A 16824-nucleotide genomic window follows, 5' to 3' on the forward strand; every position below is an offset into this window, starting at 1 on the left:
AGAACCCTAAATATACGTTTGTTTTACTCCAACAAAGTAAATGTAAACAAACGTTGTATAACCTCAAAACATAGTTCAAACTATAACGTTGATACCATGGATGGCCAGTCCTTGTATCCATAGCTCTGTCTATTCATTTGAGAGCGGTTACATTTCTCCAGTCCCATCCCTCAGCTTTTTACCGAAACGGTGGCGGGGTAAACGCGTTGTTGTTTCAAGTGCAGATTGACCCTTTAACACGTTCACAAATTGGAACACGAGTGTGTGATTGGTTTATTCTCAGTGCTACGTAGGCATTCGGTCTATCTGTGCCATGCAAAACAAACGGGAAGTTGGAAGAAGTGGGAAAGTGACAAGCTTTATGAAATTTCTCGCCCTGTGAATATATTTGAGTGCCGACAATATATTTTTGGGAAATCCATTCAGCTACCTAGTTATCTCAGATAGGGTAAGTAGATATCATTCTAGCTAGCTGGCTTACCGGCAGAACTAGCTTGCTAGGCCGAAAGCTATGTTTTGTTAGCTAGCTCACATCAAATAATAAACCAGCAGTTGACCCGTTCTTAATATACCGCTGTGAGTTGATCATTGAAGTGTGTGTAGCTAGCTTCCTAGTTACTAAGTATTTGCGTGTGTGAAGCAGGGTGTGGTGTGGTTCAACCTTATGTAGCTTACTAACAGTAAGACCGATAGCTTTCGTGTACGAGCTAGCTTAGCGAACTAGCTAATTATTCAATATACTGTGTGTAGTTAGCTAGCAGCTAACAGTAGCCACCTAATCTAAATAATTCAAGCTAGTTAGCCAGCTGTAACTGGCTGGCTAGCTAGCGTGAACTAACTAGCTAACCAATTTGTCTAAAACAAGATTGGACCAATGGGTGGGACTGAGAAAGCTAATCATTATTTTTTGACGGACACAGTGCTTGATGATAGCAAGTTTGAGCCGCCATCCTAATTGACTAGCTAGCTAGTCAACACAGTGGTTATTAGTGGGCAAGACTGACGTAACACGAGTTCGACCCACATGTCTTCACTGCAATTATTTTTGGCTAGACATGGGCTTGTTGTGTTTACTTGTTGGGTCAGTTAAGAAATAAGTGTAATATTATCTTTGTAAACAAGTCTAACGTTACTAGCTAATAGCCAAGTGAAAGTCGTCACATTTCCATAGATTGTCTAGTTTTAAGTAGCTACATCCTGTGATTCAATGATATTAGATTGATGATCAGAGACAAATCTAATTGAACAATTTCTAACCAATTAAACGTCAAAGTTGATAATTATGTATTATTTTGTAGTTGTATTTGTTTTCCCCACACTACTTTATTCACTGTGATCTGTTGACAATCTGACATCTCATTTTTGGCAGTTCTAGGAGTGACCATTCAAGTGGTACTTCTGCATCCAGAGCAAGAGACTGGGGTGTAGGACATGGCAAGTAGGGGTGGTGCAACACGACCCAATGGGCCGAACACAGGCAACAAGATCTCCCAGTTCAAATTAGTACTCTTAGGGGAGTCCGCTGTGGGAAAGTCCAGTCTCGTACTTCGCTTTGTCAAGGGCCAGTTTCATGAATTCCAAGAGAGCACAATTGGAGGTAGGCTGATCTGACGTCTTCTATTCATGTGTTAGTGGAATGGACATAACCCAAAACCACTATATTTTTGTCCTGTAGTGATTCTGACTACCTTCTGTAGGTTATGCAATCTCCCATGATATATATATTAGTCCATTGTTGGAAACTGGACAGCCAGCTGTTTTTCTTATAGCCTACTGCAAACAAAATTCTAAATGCTGCAATGACTGTTTGTCCCCTCTCAGCTGCCTTCCTGACTCAGACAGTATGTTTGGATGACACGACAGTCAAGTTTGAGATCTGGGACACAGCTGGTCAGGAGCGCTACCACAGCCTAGCACCCATGTACTACAGAGGTGCCCAGGCCGCCATCGTGGTCTACGACATAACTAACAAAGTGAGTCAGCAGCCGGGTTTATGTACTCTGTCACACATTATAAGAGATTCTTAAATTAGGTACAGTGCATTTGGAAAGTATTCAGACCCTTTCCCTTTTTCCACAGTTTGTTACGTTACAGCCTTATTCTAAAATGGATTTTTTTTTAAATAAAATAATCCTCAATCTACACACAATGTCCCATAATGACAAAGCGAAAACAGGGTTTTAGGCATTAACATGTATTAAAAATAAAAACCAGATACCATAATGACAAAGTGATTAAAAACAGAAATACCTTATTTACATACATTTGAAGTCGGAAGTTTACAAACACCTTAGCCAAATACATTTAAACTCAGTTTTTCACAATTCCTGACATTTAATCCTAGTAAAAATTCCCTGTTTTAGGTCAGTTAGGATCACAACTTTATTTTAAGAATGTGAAATGTCAGAATAATAGTAGAGAGAATTATTTATTTCAACTTTTATTTCTTTCATCACATTCCCAGTGGGTCAGAAGTTTACATACACTCAATTAGTATTTGGTAGCATTGCCTTTAAATTGTTTAACTTGGGTAAAACGTTTCGGTAGCCTTCCACAAGCTTCCCACAATAAGTTGGGTGAATTTTGGCCCATTCCTCCTGACAGAGCTGGTGTAACTGAGTCAGGTTTGTAGGCCTCCTTGCTCGTACACGCTTTTTCAGTTCTGCCCACACATTTTCTATAGGATTGAGGTCAGGGCTTTGTGATGGCCACTCCAATACCTTGCCTTTGTTGTCCTTAAGCCATTTTGCCACAACTTTGGAAGTATGCTTGGGGTCATTGTCCATTTGGAAGACCCATTTGCGACCAAGCTTTAACTTCCTGATTGATGTCTTGAGATGCTGCTTCAATATATCCACATCATTTTCCTCCTCATGGAGCCATCTATTTTTGTGAAGTGCACCAGTCCCTCCTGCAGCAAAACACCTCCACAACATGATGCTGCCACCCTCGTGCTTCACGGTTGGGATGGTGTTCTTCGGCTTGCTAGCCTCCCCCTTTTTCCTCCAGACATAACAATGGTCATTATGGCCAAACAGTTCTATTTTTGTTTTATCAGACGAGAGGAAATTTCTCAAAAGTACAATCTTTGTCCCCATGCATACTTGCAAACCGTAGTCTGGCTTTTTTATGACGGTTTTGGAGCAGTGGCTTCTTCCTTGCTGAGCGGTCTTTCAGGTTATGTCGATGTAGGACTCGTTTTACTGTGGATATAGATACTTTTGTACCGGTTTCCTCCAGCATCTTCAAAGTCCTTTGCTGTTCTGGAATTGATTTGCACTTTTCGCACCAAAGTACGTTCATCTTTAGGAGACAGAACACGTCTCCTTCCTGTGCTGTATGACGGCTGCGTGGTCTCATGTTGTTTATACTTGTGTACGATTGTTTGTGCAGATGAACGTGGTACCTTCAGGCGTTTGGAAATTACTCCCAAGGATGAACCAGACTTGTGGAGGCCTACCATTTTTTCCTGAGGTCTTGGCTGATTTCTTTTAATTTTCCCATGATGTCAAGCAAAGAGCCACTGAGTTTGAATTTAGGCCTTGAAATACATCCACAGGTACACCTCCAATTGACTCAAATGATGTCAATTAGCCTATCAGAAGCTTCTAAATCCATGACATTTTCTGGAATTTTCAATGCTGTTTAAAGGCACAGTCAACTTAGTGTATGTAAACTTCTGACCCACTGGAATTGTGATAGTGAAATAGTCTCGGTAAACAATTGTTGGAAAAATTACTTGTCATGCACAAAGTAGATGTTCTAACCGACTTGCCAAAACTATAGTTTGTTAACAAGAAATTTGTGGAGTGGTTGAAAAATGAGTTTTAATGACTCCAACCTAAATGTAGGTAAACTTCCAACTTCAACTGTAAGTATTCAGACCCTTTGCTATGAGACTCCAAATTGAGCTCCGATGCATCCTGTTTCCATTGATCATCGTTGAGATGTTTCTACAACTTGATTGGAGTCCACCTGTGGTAAATTCAATTGATTGAACATGATTTGGAAAGGCGCACACCTGTCTATATAAGGTCCCACAGTTGACAGTGCATGTCAGAGCGAAAACCAAGCCATGAGGTCGAAGGAATTGTCTGTAGATACCCGAGATCGGATTGTGTCGAGGCACAGATCTGGTCGAAGGGTACCAAAACATTTCAGCAGCATTGAAGGTCCCCAAGAACATAGTGGCCTCCATCATTCTTAAATGGAAGAAGTTTGGAACCACCAAGACTCTTCCTAGAGCTGCCTGCCCGGCCAAACTGAGCAATCGGGGGAGAAAGGCCTAAGCAAGGAAGGTGACCAAGAACCTGATTGTCACTCTGACAGAGCCTGAGTACCTCTGTGGTGATGGGAGAACCTTCCAGAAGGACAACTATCTCTGCAGCACACCACCGATTAGGCCTTGATGGTGGAGTGGCCAGATGGAAGCCACTCTTCAGTAAAAGGCACATGACAGCCTGCTAAACGACTCTCAGACCATGACAAACAAGATTCTCTGGTCTGATGAAACCAAGATTAAACTCTTTGGCCTGAATGCCAAGTGTCACGTCTGGAGGAAACCTGGCACTATCCCTATGGTTGTGGCAGCATCATGCTGTGGGGATGTTATTCAGCGGCAGAGACTGTGAGACTAGTCAGGATCGAGGGAAATATGAACAGAGAAAAGTACAGTGAGTTCATTGATGAAAACCTGCTCCAGGGGGCTCAGGACCTCAGACTGGGGTGAAGGTTCACCTTCCAACAAGACAGTGACCCTAAGCACACATCCAAGATGGCACAGGAGTGGCTTTGGGACAAGTCTCTGGATGTCCTTGAGTGGCCCATTCAGAGCCCGGACTTGAACTCGATTGAACTTCTCTGGAGAGACCTGAAAATAGCTCCCCATCGAACCTGACAGAGCTTGACAGGATTCAAGTCAAGTGTGCCAAGCTTACAGCGTCATACCCAAGAAGACTCGAGGCTATAATCTTTGCCAATGGTGCTTCAACAAAGTACTAAGTAAAGGATCTGAATACTTATGTAAATGCGATATTTTTTGTTCTTTAATAGATTTGCAAAAATCTCTATGCCTGTTTTTGCTTTGTCATTATGGGGTATTGTGTGTAGATTGTATGAGGGGGAACAAACAATTGAATCCATTTTAGTATAAGGCTGTAACGTAACAATATGTGGAAAAAGTCAAGGTCTGAATACTTTCCGAATGAACTGTATAGCATTAGGTACAGCTGAAGACATTTTATTCAAATTAAGCAGGAGTTTGAAGATTATGCCCTATTTAATAGGCCTAGTTGAGAATCTGAAGAAAAGATTGAAGAAAAAGGCTAGCCTCGTTTTGCTGACATGTTTTCAAGCACTTTTCTGTAGTAGTTATATTTGACAAGTCTAAAATATCCCTATTCATTTAATTTGGTCCTAACAAACCTGTCACATCTAGGGTAATTTTGTTTTAACAAACGAATTGAGGGGCTGTAAATGTTTTGACCCCTAGTTGCACCACACTTTCCCAAACCATCTTTCTGTTCAATGTGTAAATTGATATTTTATGTTGTAAATGGTTCTGATACTTTGTGCTGCTATTTTGGCCAAGAGATTAACAAACCTGGTTTAAAAAAAAAGAGCAATCCCAACGAGAAATTCTATTTTGATCCCCATGTCTGCTTTTGCTCTATTTGCTGAGACATTTGCTGGGAAGTTGTTAAAACATTGCATTTCATGGAAATAAGCTGTTAAAAGAGCTTGGTTTTGTAACTACAAGTTTTGCACACACATCTTAAGCCAATGTTTGGAGCAGAGCATGACTTCAACTCAGCAATATGATACATCTCGTTGACGAACTCCCCATACATGTAAGCTGGGGAACATTATATCTAATTGTCATATTTTATAGAACTTCTCCTTTAACGAGACCATGTCTTCGATATCCTGCAAAGTCAATCGCATAACCAGGGAATGAAGGGAGTGGTTGTTGTCATTCTTTCGCACGGACATTGTTATTGTCTGACTTAATCTCTCATCCTCTGCTGTTTGCCAGGAGTCATTTGCACGAGCAAAGAACTGGGTTCAGGAGCTTCAGAGACAAGCCAGTCCAAATATTGTAATAGCGTTGGCTGGGAACAAAGCTGACCTTGCAAACAAACGAGCATTGGATTTTCAGGTTTGTGCCAGTGAATTTGCTATTGAACAGTTTTATTCTCAATGGAGTCATCATATAATTTTACCTATAAGGCAGTTAAACACAACCTTTGTGACATGATACATCTATATTGACTGATTTTGGTGGTTTTCTTCCAGGATGCCCAGTCATACGCAGATGATAACAGTTTACTGTTCATGGAAACATCAGCAAAGACCTCTATGAACGTTAATGAGATATTCATGGCTATTGGTAAGTGCTTTATGTTCCATGTTCATTACACTTTGATAGAATCTTTGACATTTTCAAACTATCTGATAATAGAAACACAGGTCATAAACATTCTCCCTATTGCTTCACAGCAAAGAAATTACCCAAGAACGAGCCTCAAGCTGCCGGAGCGAACAGTGGGCGGAACCGGGGAGTGGATCTTACGGAGACGGCTCAGCCCGCCAGCCGCTCCTGCTGCAGTACCTAAACCTGGCCCACTCTTCCCACATGCACCTTCCCCCTCTCCTCCTAACTCTGAATAACATCTGGACATGGTGTTCCCCTTCCTGACATCGGACCTTCCACCTCTTGTCCTTTCTCCTTGGAATAGCTGAAGACTCTGTATAGCTGCATTTCTAATACTTTGTTTGGTTTTACTTTCATTTTAAAGTGTATATCAGTATAATGTATGCATGTATCACTACAAGGCCTAAAACATTTTTTTAACTTCAGTTGGAAGACTAACCCCTGCGAGAGAGGTGTGTGTGTGTGTGACTGATTCCCTGAAGAGAAAGTGTAACCTAGGTCATAGGGTTATTGGACTGGAGGTAAAAGTGAGTTGAGTGTCCTTCCAACCAAAACAAACAATTCCCCCATTGTGAAATGCCTGGAGATTATGACTGTTTGTACTGAGTATAATAACATTATTGAAGCAGTGTCAGGTAAGGACTATCAAACCAAGCATTCCTCCTCCTTGCACCTGCTGCCGAGACGACGACATCTCCGTCTGCAGAGAAGTTTGGCAGGAACATCCAACGCCATTACACCACTGGCCCACTGCAACCGGTTGAACAGGATTTAAGGGTGGGTTTTGTGATTGGATGGCTGGTGACTCTGCAAGTTTGTCACATCTATGATGACTGCCTTGTGCATCATGGGAAGTCCCTCTTCAAACCACAATATTCTCTGGTTGATACATTGAGACAGTTGGACATGCTCAGACAAGTTTTGTAAAATATCTTAAGACCTAACATATGACAAGTCCTTTGTTTCCCCAAACTGTTATTGTTCATTTATCAATGTAAGTCTTGACTATTACCTATCATCAGTCTGTGGAATATTACTCTGTTATATAGGGTGTTGCAATGTTGTCTTCTACCAATACAGCTTGGAGGGCATAAGCTTGTCAGGAAAGTATCTAGAGATTCCGAACAATTGTACAGTACACCGATGTAGGTCTAGGTCTGCTATGGGTTTGTTACCTTGTCACAAACAAACTGTTTGTGCTAATCAATGGTGGTCTTTTTAAACATGTGTTATTAACAATTCAATTGTATCTCCTGTGTCTTGTTACTTTTCTCAATGGTCTGTTCATATTTGAGAGGACTATTGCATTGCACAGTTGTTGGTTATATTTTAATTGATGACTGGCCATTACAATTTATAAAACTGATGCACTGTGCTAACCTATTGCCTCAAACAACCGGTAGTGGCACTAACTGACTGGTAGTCTTTCTGAAGCCAGGTGGATTTAACGATGCCAAACATGACTAGTGAAGGACTGATCAGTTTGAGTGTCAGGGTAAGTCAATAAATTAGGTATATTGTATGCCTTTGTTTTTGATATCACAAGAAATGCAAGAGCAATTCTCTGCAAAATTGGCCTGAAGTTATAATTATGTGGTATTTGTTTGGTTTGTCAACTCTTCTTTGAGAGTGTTTTCTCTGAGCACATCCAACCCCTGAAGAAGTATGACCATGACTGAAATGTTTTCCTTTGAACCTGAGACCAACGCTGTGTCCACTAGCTCTCTACAAATGTCAGCTGCAAGGCACTCGTAGTCCAAGGTGAGATTCTTCAGACTGTCAGCCATAGTTTCCTTCACATTGACCTCACTTCTGCTGCAGGACTGAGGATTGATGTCTCTCTGTTGCCTCTGCATTTGCATATCTCTAGCTACCCCCAGAGTCTCTGGCATGTCCAACTCTGGTGGGTTGTCCTCATTCTTGACACTGGAAGGTTCTTCAGTATCAAAAGTAGATGATCCTGGTCTTGATTGAATCTGAAACGGACGAATCCTCAACACTTTGCATGAGGCACAGGGTCTTCAATATTTATTTCTGTAGAGTCAACTCTCAGCCACGGCATGCTCATCCAAAACTTCCCAGAGGCCACTGGACGCTAGGACCAGCAGCTGGTAGGATGGGTCCGTGGGCAGCGACACAGAGTAAGGCACAGGGATGACTGACTTCTTCAGCTTGCGATCGCCATAATGACCAAGCACTCGGGTGGGATTGGTCAGCTCCTCCACCAGACCGTGCTGTTTGTTGATGCTGATTGCCCCTCCGGACCGGAGGATGTGTTTGTGTTCCTTAGGGTTCAAATCAAATCTATTTATAAAGCCCTTACATCAGCTGATATCTCAAAGTGCTGTACAGAAACCCAGCCTAAAACCCCAAACGGCAAGCAATGCAGGTGTAGAAGCACAGTGGCTAGGAAAAATTCCCAAGAAAGGCCAGAACCTAGGAAGAAACCTAGAGAGGAACCAGGCTATGAAGGGTGGCCAGTCCTCTTCTGGCTGTGCCGGGTGGAGATTATAACAGAACATGGCCAAGATGTTCAAATGTTCATAGATGACCAGCAGGGTCAAATAATAATAATCACAGTGGTTGTCGAGGGTGCAACAGGTCAGCACCTCAGGAGTAAATGTCAATTGGCTTTTCATAGCCGATCATTCAGAGTATCTCTACCTCTCCTGTCTCTAGAGAGTTGAAAACAGCAGGTCTGGGACAGGTAGCACGTCCGGTGAACAGGTCAGGGTTCCATAGCTGCAGGCAGAACAGTTGAAACTGGAGCAGCAGCATGGCCAGGTGGACTGGGGACAGCAAGGAGTCATCAGGCCAGGTAGTCCTGAGGCATGGTCTTAGGGCTCAGGTCCTCCGAGAGAGAAAAATAAAAAAGAAAGAGAGAAAGAGAGAATTTGAGAGAGCATACTTAAATTCACACAGGACACCGGATAAGACAGGAGAAATACTCCAGATATAACAGACTGACCCTAGCCCCCCGACACATAAACTACTGCAGCATAAATACTGGAGGCTGAGACAGGAGGAGTTGAGAAACACGGTGGCCTCATCCGACGATAGCCCCGGACAGGGCCAAACAGGCAGGATATAACCCCACCCACTTTGCCAAAGCACAGCCACCACACCACTAGAGGGATATCTTCAACCACCAACTTACCATCCTGAGACAATACTGAGTTTTGCCCACAAAGATCTCCGCCACTGCACAACCCAAGGGGGGGGGCGGCGCCAACCCAGACAGGAAGATCACGTCAGTGATTCAACCCACTCAAGTGACGCACCCCTCCTAGGGACGGCATGGAAGAGCACCAGTAAGCCAGTGACTCAGCCTCTGTAATAGGGTTAGAGGCAGAGAATCCCAGTGGAGAGAGGGGAACCGGCCAGGCAGAGACAGCAAGAGCGGTTTGTTGCTCCAGTGCCTTTCCGTTCACCTTCACACTCCTGGGCCAGACTACACTCAATCATAGGAACTACTGAAGAGATGAGTCTTCAATAAAGACTTAAAGGTTGAGACTTGTAAATGGTTGTGGATGGAATGGTTGTGAATGGTTAGTGAGGGAGGCCCTGCGCTCTCGCTTCCCCAGTTGTTTAGTTCATTTTCATTCCAATCTCCTTTGCATTAGCGTAGCCTCTCCTGTAGCCTGTCAACTATGTGTCTGTCTATCCCTGTTCTCTCCTCTCTGCACAGGCCACACAAACGCCTCACACCGCGTGGCCGCTGCCACTCTAACGTGGTGGTCCCAGCGCGCACGACCAACGTGGAGTTCCAGGTCTCCGGCAGCCTCTGGAACTGCCGGTCTGCGGCCAACAGGGCAGAGTTCATCTCAGCCTATGCTACCCTCCAGTCCCTCGACTTCTTGGCGCTGACGGAAACATGGATTACCACAGAAAACACTGCTACTCCTACTGCTCTCTCCTCGTCTGACCACGTGTTCTCGCATACCCCGAGAGCATCTGGTCAGCGGGGTGGTGGCACTGGAATCCTCATCTCTCCCAAGTGGACATCCTCTCTTTCTCCCCTGACCCATCTGTCTATCTCCTCATTTGAATTCCATGCTGTCACAGTCACTAGCCCATTCAAGCTTAACATCCTTATCATTTATCGCCCTCCAGGTTCCCTTGGAGAGTTCATCAATGAGCTTGACGCCTTGATAAGTTCCTTTCCTGAGGATGGCTCACCCCTCACAGTTCTGGGTGACTTTACCCTCCCTACGTCTACCTTTGACTCATTTCTCTCTGCCTCCTTCTTTCCACTCCTCTCCTCTTTTGACCTCACCCTCTCACCGTCCCCCCCTACTCACAAGGCAGGCAATACGCTTGACCTCATCTTTACTAGATGCTGTTCTTCTACTAATCTCACTGCAACTCCCCTCCAAGTCTCCAACCACTACCTTGTATCCTTTCCCCTCTCGCTCTCCTCCAACACTACTCACTCTGCCCCTGCTCAGATGGTATTGCGCCGTCGCAACCTTCGCTCTCTCTCTCTCCTGCTACTCTCTCCTCTTCCATCCTATCATCTCTTCCCTCTGCTCACCCTTCTCCAACCAATCTCCTGATTCTGCTTCCTCAACCCTCCTCTCCTCCCTTTCTGCATCCTTTGACTCTCTATGTCCCCTATCCTCCCGGCCGGCTCGGTCCTCCCCTCCTGCTCCATGGCTTGACGACTCATTGCGAGCTCACGGAAATGGAGGAAAACTAGCCTCCCTGCGGATCTGGCATCTTTTCACTCCCTCCTCTCTTCATTTTCTTCCTCTGTTTCTGCTGCTAAAGCCACTTTCTACCACTCTAAATTCCAAGCATCTGCCTCTAACCCTAGGAAGCTCTTTGCCACCTTCTCCTCCCTCCTGAATCCTCCTCCCCCTCCCCCCTCCTCCCTCTCTGCGGATGACTTTGTCAACCATTTTGAAAAGAAGGTTGACGACATTCAATCCTCGTTTGTTAAGTCAAACGACACCGCTGGTCCTGCTCACGTTGCCCTACCCTATGCTTTGACCTCTTTCTCCCCTCTCTCTCCAGATGAAATCTTGCGACTTGTGACGGCCGGCCACCCAACAACCTGCCCGCTTGACCCTATCCCCTCCTCTCTTCTCCAGACCATTTCCGGAGACCTTCTCACCTTGCTCATCAACTCATCCTTGACCGGTGGCTACGTCCCTTCCGTCTTCAAGAGAGCGAGAGTTGCACCCCTTCTCAAAAAACCTACACTCGATCCCTCTGATGTCAACAACTACAGACCAGTATCCCTTCTTTCTTTTCTCTCCAAAACTCTTGAGCGTACCGTCCTTGGCCAGCTCTCTTGCTATCTCTCTCAGAATGACCTTGATCCAAATCAGTCAGGTTTCAAGACTGGTCATTCAACTGAGACTGCTCTTCTCTGTGTCACGGAGGCTCTCCGCACTGCTAAATCTAACTCTCTCTCCTCTGCTCTCATCCTAGACCTATCTGCTGCCTTTGATACTGTGAACCATCAGATCCTCCTCTCCACCCTCTCCGAGTTGGGCATCTCTGGCGCGGCTCACTCTTGGATTGCGTCCTACCTGACAGGTCGCTCCTACCAGGTGGTGTGGCAAGAATCCGTCTCCGCATCACTTGCTCTCACCACTGGTGTCCCCCAGGGCTCAGTTCCAGGCCCTCTCCTATTCTCGCTATACACCAAGTCACTTGGCTCTGTCATATCCTCACATGGTCTCTCCTATCATTGCTACTCAGACGACACACAATTAATCTTCTCCTTTCCCCCTTCTGATAACCAGGTGGCGAATCGCATCTCTGCATGTCTGGCAGACATATCAGTGTGGATGACGGATCACCACCTCAAGCTGAACCTCGGCAAGATGGAGCTGCTCTTCCTCCCGGGGAAGGACTGCCCGTTCCATGATCTCGCCATCACGGTTGACAACTCCATTGTGTCCTCCTCCCAGAGTGCTAAGAGCCTTGGCGTGACCCTGGACAACACCCTGTCGTTCTCCGCTAACATCAAGGCGGTGACCCGATCCTGTAGGTTCATGCTCTACAACATTTGCAGAGTACGACCCTGCCTTGCACAGGAAGCGGCACAGGTCCTAATCCAGGCACTTGTCATCTCCCGTCTGGATTATTGCAACTCGCTGCTGGCGGGGCTCCCTGCCTGTGCCATTAAACCCCTACAACTCATCCAGAACGCCGCAGCCTGTCTGGTGTTCAACCTTCGCAAGTTCTCTCACGTCACCCCGCTCCTCCGCACACTCCACTGGCTTCCAGTTGAAGCTCGCATCTGCTACAAGACCATGGTGCTTGCCTACGGAGCTGTGAGGGGAACGGCACCTCCGTACCTTCAGGCTCTGATCAGTCCCTACACCCAAGGAAGGGCACTGCGTTCATCCACCTCTGGCCTGCTCGCCTCCCTATCTCTGTGGAAGCACAGTTCCCGCTCAGCCCAGTCAAAACTGTTTGCTGCTCTGGCACCCCAATGGTGGAACAAGCTCCCTCACAACGCCAGGACAGCGGAGTCAATCACCACCTTCCGGAGACACCTGAAACCCCACCTCTTTAAGGAATACCTGGGATAGGATAAAGTAATCCTTCTAAACCCCCCCCCCAAAAAAAAGATATAGATGTACTATTGTAAAGTGGTTGTTCCACTGGATATCATAAGGTGAATGCACCAATTTGTAAGTCGCTCTGGATAAGAGAGTCTGCTAAATGACGTAAATGTAAATGAGACCGTGTCTGCGTCTCTCACATGGGTAGGCAGACCATTCCATAAAAATTTTGCTTTATAGGAGAAAGCCCTGCCTCCAGCTGTTTGCTTAGAAATTCTAGGGACAGTAAGGAGGCCTGCGTCTTGTGACAGTAGCTGTCATGTTCTGACCTGTAAAGGTGTTATTTGTTAGTGTTTAGTTTGGTCAGGACGTGGCAGGGGGTATTTGTTTTATGTGGTTCAGGGTGGTTGTGTGTATGTATCCATGTAGAGAGGGGTATTTGATTTATTAGTCCAGGGTTTTGGTTATTGTTCTATGTTAGTTTATTTCTATGTTCTGTCTAGTCATTTGTATTTCTATGTTTAGTTAATTGGTGTTGGGGCCTTCAGTTGGAGGCAGCTGTCTATCGTTGCCTCTGATTGAAGGTCCTATAATTAGGGGTGTGTTTGGATTGTGGGTAGTTGTATTCTGTTTTGTGCTTGTCACCTGACAGAACTGTTAGTGTCGTTTCTGTTCATTGTATACGTGTTTATTTTGTTTCTCCTTCTTATATATTAAAAAAGAGAAGATGAGTATACACTTCCCTGTTGCGTCTTGGTCCTCCTCACACGGCACGCGTTACAGTAGCGTAGGTGTAGGTATGTACGGCAGGACCAAATCAGAACGATAGGTAGGAGCAAGCCCATGTAATTCTTTGTAGGTTAGCAGTAAAACCTTGAAATCAGCCCTTGCCTTAACAGGAAGCCAGTGTAGAGAGGCTAGCACTGGAGTAATATGATCAAATTTTTGGGTTCTGGTCAATATTCTAGCAGCCGTGTTTAGCACTAACTGAAGTTTATTTAGTGCATTGCAGTAGTCTAACCTAGAAGTGACAAAAGCATGGATACATTTTTCTGGATCATTTTTGGACAGAAAGTTTCTGATTTTTGCAATGTTACGTAGATGGAAAAAGCTGTCCTTGAAACAATCCTGATATGTTCGTCAAAAGCGAGATCAGGGTCCAGAGTAACGCCGAGGTCCTTCACAGTTTTATTTGAGACGACTGTACAACCATCAAGATTAATTGTCAGATTCAACAGAAGATCTCTTTGTTTCTTGGGACCTAGAACAAGCACCTCTGTTTTGTCCGAGTTAAAAGTAGAACATTTGCAGCCATCCACTTCCTTATGTCTGAAACACAGGCTTCTAGCGAGGGCAATTTTGGGGCTTCACCATGTTTCATTGAAATGTACAGCTGTGTGTCACCCGCATAGCAGTGAAAGTTAACATTATGTTTCCGAATGACATCACCAAGAGGTAAAATATATAGTGAAAACAATAGTGGTCCTAAAACGGAAGCTTGAGGAACACCGAAATGTACAGTTGATTTGTCAGAGGACAAACCATCCACAGAGACAAACTGAAATCTTTTCGACAGATAAGATCTAAACCAGGCCAGAACATGTCCGTGAAGACCAATTTGGGTTTCTAATCTCTCCAAAAGAATGTGGTGATCGATGCTATCAAAGCAGCACTAAGGTCTAGGAGCACAAGGACAGATGCAGAGCCTCGGTCTGATGCCATTTAAAGGTAATTTACCACCTTCACAAGTGCAGTCTCAGTGCTATGATGGGGTCTAAAACCAGACTGAAGCATTTTGTATACATTGTTTGTCTTCAGGAAGGCAGTGAGTTGCTGCGCAACAGCTTTTTCAAAGTTCTTTGAGAGGAATGGGAGATTCGATATAGGCTGATAGTTTTTTATATTTTCTCGGTCAAGGTTTGGCTTTTTCAAGAAAGGCTTTATTACTGCCACTTTTATTGAGTTTGGTACACATCCGGTGGATAGAGAGCTGTTTATTATGTTCAACATAGGAGGGCCAAGCACAGGAAGCAGCTCTTTCAGTAGTTTAGTTGGAATAGGGTCCAGTATGCAGCTTGAAGGTTTAGAGGCCATGATTATTTTCATCATTGTGTCAAGAGATATAGTACTAAAACACTTGAGTGTCTCCCTTGATCCTAGGTCCTGGCAGAGTTGTGCAGACTCAGGACAACTGAGCTTTGGAGGAATACGCAGATTTAAAGAGGAGTCCGTAATTTGCTTTCTAATGATCATGATCTTTTCCTCAAAGAAGTTCATGAATTTATCACTGGGTTGGACGTGCTTTGGTCAAACGGAAGCCGCTGCCTTGTTTGTTCAGCACCGCATGGACGTTACCTGTGAAATGGGAATCAACAAGAGACGTTAATTGGAAATGTATAGTATTCAATGGATAAGACCTGTTCTGTATCATATTTGCAGTGTATTATCAGTATGCTAGTAAAATACTGACCACAGTCAGCAATGAGAATTCTTCCACCCTGTAACTCCTGTGAGGGGGTTGGTATATTACTCTCCGATCCTGTTCCCTGCTCCTTCCTATCTGAGGAGGGCAGCCCACTGTCGATAAGGTGAGTAGCGCTGTGCTGCCACTCCAGCGGACCTTGGAGGTCTCGTCCTTGCCAAGCCCCAGGACCCGGTCCATCTTCCAGAAGGCTGTGGTGAAGGCTAGGTTCACCTGTTCCACTTTGGTCAGATTCTCCAGCTGCTTAGGGCCTAGGCCTAGTGCAATGTTCTGGGCTTGGCCTGGGTAAGGTCTGTTGTAGTCTTCCTGGAACAGGGCCTCAAAGCGTGACAGTAGCTTCACCTGGTCCTTCTCCAAGGAGAGCAAGGGGTCCTGTTTGGAGAGTTGCTCCAGCACTAAAACAGGCATCTCCTTGGCTGCCGTAACTGCAGAAATGTGTCCATGGAACCCGTCAAAGACCCCGAAAAAGCTGGTCCCCTCTTTGCATCCATACCCCTCATGAAAAACGGTCACATCCTCCATGTTCTTTTTCCATGTGGAGTTTTTCTCCTCACACACTGCCACAGCACAGATGAACGGGTTGCTCCCTTTGTGCTTGGTGACGCTGTATTCTGCCATGCGCTGAAGTTGGACAAAGTCCACATACTGGACCCTGACGCTGAAGCGCCTCTTACCTTTCTACAGATTGGAAGATGGGATGCCATGGATATTGCTCCCACTGTGGTGGAGGGCATGGTGTTGGGAAGGGTAAGGGCTTCCTGTGTCAGGACTGGAGTCAAAGGATTCCCCAGGGAGCACCTCTATGGGAATACTGGAGTGAGAATTATTCAAAGAATGGGAATACAAACAAATCAGGACTGAAACGTGTCGCCCTTTCATTTTCCATTTCACAAGTTCCATTGTATTAGTAACAAAGAATGACTTATTTATCAAACTAGCCTAGTGAATATTTCCAGATGTAATGTGAAGAGGTGTACCATGAGTCCATTTATGCTCGCCTCAAGTAATGGCAGTACTTTAGATTGGGTTCAGCTGTTTACTGGCCTTTCCACGGAAACAGTTTCCTTGGCAACTAAAGGCACTATGACAAAATTGTGCCGCTTGTGCAAGAGCCTTCCAAATAAGTGTGTTTCTTTCCGGGGAATAAAATGAAGAAAGATGTTTGGTAGGCTTTTGGTCATTATGGACATTAAGACTAAAGTAGTAGTCTGATTAATAGTGTTGAGGGGAAGGGGACAACAACAAAACAACAAAAATAGTTTAAGCTTGTCAATTTACTTAAAGAGCTGGCTTTATGCACCTGTATGCCCCTGTTTTATCCAACAGATGGCAGCAGTAGTACACTATCTCAAAGGGGACCATGAAAGAATAAGAGTCAGTGTGAGCCA

At 44.9% G+C, this 16824-nt stretch overlaps 1 protein-coding gene across 1 annotated transcript; it reads left to right on the top strand.

The window, feature by feature from the left end:
• Positions 1-273: 273 nt before the first annotated feature.
• On the top strand, positions 274-7682 carry rab5ab (RAB5A, member RAS oncogene family, b). The gene is made up of 6 exons (XM_014164790.2): positions 274-448; positions 1370-1597; positions 1822-1973; positions 6035-6157; positions 6295-6388; positions 6499-7682. Exons 2-6 carry the CDS (start codon positions 1432-1434, stop codon positions 6612-6614), a joined length of 651 nt encoding a protein of 216 aa, XP_014020265.1. The 5' UTR covers positions 274-448; positions 1370-1431; the 3' UTR covers positions 6615-7682.
• The last annotated feature ends 9142 nt before the right edge of the window (positions 7683-16824 follow it).

This window comes from Salmo salar, chromosome ssa02 (genome assembly GCF_905237065.1).
Source record: "Salmo salar chromosome ssa02, Ssal_v3.1, whole genome shotgun sequence".
Taxonomy (NCBI): domain Eukaryota; kingdom Metazoa; phylum Chordata; class Actinopteri; order Salmoniformes; family Salmonidae; genus Salmo; species Salmo salar.